Source organism: Oxyura jamaicensis, unplaced genomic scaffold (assembly GCF_011077185.1).
Source record: "Oxyura jamaicensis isolate SHBP4307 breed ruddy duck unplaced genomic scaffold, BPBGC_Ojam_1.0 oxyUn_random_OJ72086, whole genome shotgun sequence".
NCBI lineage: Eukaryota > Metazoa > Chordata > Aves > Anseriformes > Anatidae > Oxyura > Oxyura jamaicensis.
In genome coordinates, this window is record NW_023310855.1 from 1 (window position 1) to 4,982 (window position 4,982).

At 47.5% G+C, this 4,982-nt stretch overlaps 1 protein-coding gene across 1 annotated transcript; it reads left to right on the top strand.

Annotated features, from left to right (window-relative positions):
- Nucleotides 1–311: 311 nt before the first annotated feature.
- On the top strand, nucleotides 312–3,505 carry LOC118159798 (C2 domain-containing protein 3-like; the record flags this gene model as incomplete). Its single annotated transcript, XM_035314354.1, has 4 exons — nucleotides 312–579; nucleotides 1,723–1,966; nucleotides 2,512–2,695; nucleotides 3,325–3,505. Coding segments are annotated over 4 exons (877 nt in total), but the record flags the coding sequence as incomplete, so codon positions are not given.
- Nucleotides 3,506–4,982: the final 1,477 nt, after the last annotated feature.

Sequence of the window (4,982 nt, forward strand, 5' to 3'; positions counted from 1 at the left end):
TTCTTATACAAGCCAGGATGCTGTTGGCCTTCTTGGCCACCTGAGCACACTGCTGGCTCATATTCAACCAATATTCCCAGGTCCTTCTCTGCCAGGCAGCTTTCTAACCCCTCATCTCCCAGCCTGTAGCTCTGTTTGGGGTTGTTGTGCCCCAGGTGCAGGACCCGGCACTTGGCCTTGTTGAACTTCATACCTTTGGCCTCGGTCCAGCCTATCCAGATCCGTTTGTTTTTCCTGGCTTGCTCTTTTCCAAGCCTACCGGTTTTCTGAAACTCAGCGGGCAATTTAATTTTTAATTTCCGTTTCTGAAGAACCCGATTCTGTTGGGTTCTGCTGTGCAATAACGCAGTGCTACCAGAACGCCCCGCACAAAGCAAATGACTCCCAGCGCGTTCCGTGTCCTGACGCCGTGTTAAAACTCTTCCAGGTGATGCCTTTTTCATTGACCTCCAAGCGCCTGGAGCGGCTGAAGAACAACGTCATGATTATCGAGGCGTGGAACAAGATGGGAAGCCCTGGCTGTGACAGGCTGCTGGGACTGGTGAAGCTGCCCCTCCATCAGTTCTACGTCTCGTTCAAGTAAACAGCTTTGCTCTGTGTTTTAGTGGGTCGGAAGAAATCCTAAGTGATGCTCGGGGGAAGAGAAGGATGGCGGCTGAGGTGTTGTGGGAGGGTTCTTAATAACGGTCTGTAGCAAAAGGCGTTTTCGTCACGCTCGAGCTCCCTCTGACGCTTCTACACTGATCGGTGTCTGAATAAATGGTAGTGTCCTGGGACAGAAATAGAAGCAGACGGTGAGAGACAGACCCTGCGCTGCATCGGGCTGGGATCCAGGTTCATTGTGCTACTGTGAAAGACTCAAACTATAAGAGGCCAAAGTGACTGCCCAGGAAAAGTGATTCCTTTGGTGATTTCCCAGGGCAGTGACTGATGGAGTGAGTTTGTTCTCGGTCTGCTCTGCCTGGATCCAATCTCTGGGGGTGCTGCCGGTTTGCGTGGCACGGCATCGCGCTTGCGGTATCAAAAACCTGTCAGGCGCGCGCGTTAATTGTTATTTTATCCAGCGGCCCTCTCCAGAGCTCTTTGTTCTTTGTGCTTCAGTGTTTCGGCTTCTTGCTCAAACAAAATACTCGCTTGAAGGAATTTCAATTAATAGCAGTACCGGACAGAAAAGATTCTTTCCAACGGAAGGGATTAGTTCCTTTTATTTTGGTCAGAGTAGTCGTAGGCGGCAATCAGCTGGTGCTGGAGCCGACTCGCCACTACTTCAGTGTACCATGTGTTTTGTTTCATAGAGTCACAGAAGGGTTTGGGTTGGAAGGGGCCTTAAAACCCACCTATTTCCATCTCCCTGCATGGGCAGGGACACCTCCCACGAGACTGGGCTGCCCGAAGAAGCAATACGTAGAAATTTGTGCCTATCTTTTTTTGCTGGTGTGTGTCCCCAGTGTGTTATTAAAGGCTTTTGCACTTCTTCAGGAGATCGTCACCATCCCTGCTTGTCTTTCTGCCCCAGTCCATCCCCAAAGGTGTAAAACTACCCCTTAAAAATCACACGAAGGCTTTACAAAGGCTGTAACGTGATGGGGCTGAATTTTGGGGGCAGAGGGACAGATCGGTTTCTAATTACGTGGAATGCTCCATCTAAAACGAGCTCTGTGCTCGTGTCCAAATACAGGTGGCTCGCTCTCACGCTTGGTTGTTTGTTTTAATCTGTTCCAGGGATCCAACCATTTCCCACCTGCTCCTGCAAGCTCAGTATCCCGTGGTTGCTGTGGACAGCTACATGCCCGTGATAGACGTCTTCACCGGCAGTAAAAGTGGAAGCCTGCGGGTCATTCTGGCGATGGGGTCAGCGGATCAAATAGTGGCACTGCAGAGGCTAAAAAACGAAGAAGGAATGGTGCCTCCCGTCACCCGGCGCCCTGCCCACTCTCTGGACCCTCCTCCCCCAAAGCCCACAGTGGTATTGTTTGCTAAATTCCCCTTATTTTTGTTTTATTTTTATTTTATTTTTTGTATATTGCTGCTAAGGACACATGAAAAGAATTTTACCTTTGGGTTCTTTGACAGAGCAGCGATCCCCAATCTTTCTGATTTTATATCCAGCTTTATTATGGACGGTTGTGTTCTGTGCAAAATCATATTGTTTATACTCCTTTCTCATCTGCTTTCTCTCCAGTCTGAACGTTATTCCCCTTCTTACTGCCCTGCACGTCCACCCCTTCTATTTACGTGACAAATGCAGTTAAAAAAAATCTAGAAAATCTTATTTTTCACAGCCTCATTCTGTACCCTACAGCTTTTGCCACTACATTGTGTACACGCAGACTTTCAAGCTTTTTACATGCTGTGGTTTTTGGTGTCTGCGGGAAAAAATGCCACCAGGCTTTCCCTATTTCTGTGAGCTTTAGGGAAAAAACGGCAGTGTCTGAGCTTCTTCGGATCTCACGTTCCTAATCCTTGCGTGCTCTTCCCTAAACAGTTTTCTGTGTGCGTTTGATTTATTAGCAGTTCGAGAGAGAAGGGGAAGAGCTGATGGAGCACGTCTTTGAGGTTCACGTGGAGAGCGTGAAAGGGCTCACCCCCCTGCAGTCCACAGTCTGGGGGGAGGCTGACTGCTACGTGCAGTACCATTTCCCAGTTCAGGAGCCTGGCTCTGGTGCATTGCAGGGATCCGAACTGCACGAGGATGGTAAGTTCGTTTTATGACACCTCCTTATTTAGAGCTTTGGTTAAATATCTCCTCAGAGAGCAGCTCAGTGCAGGTACTGACCTTCTAGTACTTGCGCTAGGTCAGTAAATTAAAAGCCTGCTTCAGCTGAGGCAGAGGGCAAAGTTTCCAGCAAAAAAAAGGTGCCTACTTTTCCCTCTGTTCACACAGTACATTTTTGAACAGCTTTGCAGGGAATCCTAGGACCGTGTAGGGTTAAATTCAACCAAGACTGCATGCACAGGCATTCTGAGATACTCATTTGTGTGGATACGCCAAGAAAAGACCACTTGTTTTAAATCCTTGGGAGCGGCAAGGAGGATTTCAATAACTGCAGCTGTAGGAAAGGACTGCGTTGGCTCTGTGTACTTTAAATCACTAATGTACATTTTTAGCACGTATGTGACACTGTGTAAGTGTGGCCGCATTGCTTCCAGGTCCATGGCTGCTTTCCAGTCCCTTCCACAGGTCTTCCAAACACTTCTGATTCTGTGTGAACTTCCCCCAAAACCAGTTCAGGTGTTTGAAACTCAGACTGTGATTGTCTTCTGATTCTCTGCCTGGATTTGAATTCAGCGGGGGCTCTTTAACCGACTCCGTTTGACTTGTAGGCATCAAGTTAAAGCCCTTCCGCACAGCAACCGCTTTGTGCATTCCCGATCCTGTCTTTAACGACGAGCGTCGCCATTCCTTGTTGGTTCCTGCCGATGTCCCAGTTCAGAGGCTCCTCGTCGGTGCATTGATGGCCCCAGGAGCAGTCGGAGGAGGCATCCAGTTTGAAGTCTGGTGCAGGTACAGAATAACATCGTGTTCTTTGTAGAAGTCACAGCAGTACAGGTGGAGGCGTGTCTGGTATTGAAAAATCTCTAGCTACGGTTATTGAATAGTAAGGGAAAAATTGGTTAACCCATCAGCATCTGGTGAGGAATACCTGCATTAAATATTGTTTAAGACTCTTGAGCCTTTCCCCACTAAAAGTGCTGATTAGCCTTTTCTTCTTAACGAGCTCATTAGCAAGCATGTGCTAGCTAATAAAGCTGCAACAAGTTCTTTGGCGACTGAAGCTAATTACTGGTAACAGCAAGTAGAGAACATAACGATGGGCAACTTCAGAAAAGCCTAATTCAAATAACTATCATCTGCTCGTTCTGTAGGAAACGAGCCGAGCTATTAAAAACTCCCAGCTTCGTTATTGTACGCTGGATGTGTTCACATCGATGCTGGCAATGACCAGAGCAGCTGAAGTTACAAATTGTTAGTACCTGGCATCCCAAATACACTTTTATGACTTCAATTTAATCTGGCCCTAATCACTCTCGTATAGTGGCTAGTAGATTTAGGCTGTTCCAGGACAAAGGGACAAATTCCTGAGCTGGAAGCTTTTTAAGAATTATGAAGGCATCTTCTTGCCAGCTCGCGATATTTGAAATGAAAGAAGCTTGCCAACAGGTCCTAGTAATTAGGAAGGAGCTTAGATACCGATTACGAGATTCCAAATCAGAGAGTTCTTGCTATGACACTGTCAGCATCCTGAATTTCTCCTAGAAGCGTTACGAGGGTGGGAATAGAAACCAGCAGGCGTACTACAACAAGATGTTGGGACCAGAAGTCAGGCAGTGCTGTACCCGGGACTCAAACAGTCCATTCATTTGTGGTGGTTTTACCGTGCCAGGCAGCTGAACACCACCACCGCTCTCTCACTCACCCTCCTCAGATGAGGAGGGGAAGAAGTAAAGGAAAGAACAACTCACGGGGTGAGATAAGGATGATTTAATTAAAGAGAAAACATATATATATATATATATATATATATTATTAAGGAAATATTATTATTAATTAAACGATTCAACTAAAGGGAAAAAAGGGAAAGGGGAAGAGGGAGGGGGGAAAGGGAATAACTAAACAAACCAAGTAAAGGCTGTGTGGAAGTGCAGAGGAAAGAAATTCCTCTCTAATCCCACCACTGAGCGATGCTTGACCACGTCCTTGAAGCAGGACCTCAACGCACGTAGCCGGTGTTCGGGAGGAGGACAGACGTTCTCCCAACGAGAGCCCACCCCTCCCCTCTTCTTCCTTTTTCCACCTTTTATTGCTGGGTGTGACCCCACATGGTGTGGAATATCCCTTTGGTTGGGTTAGGTCAGCTGCCCTGGGGATGTTTCTTTCTCACTTTTTGCCCACCCCCTAGGAGGGTCAGAGAGAGTCCTGATGCTGTGCCAGCGCTGCTCAGCAGCAGCCACAACACCGGTGTGATCCCACTGCTGTTCTA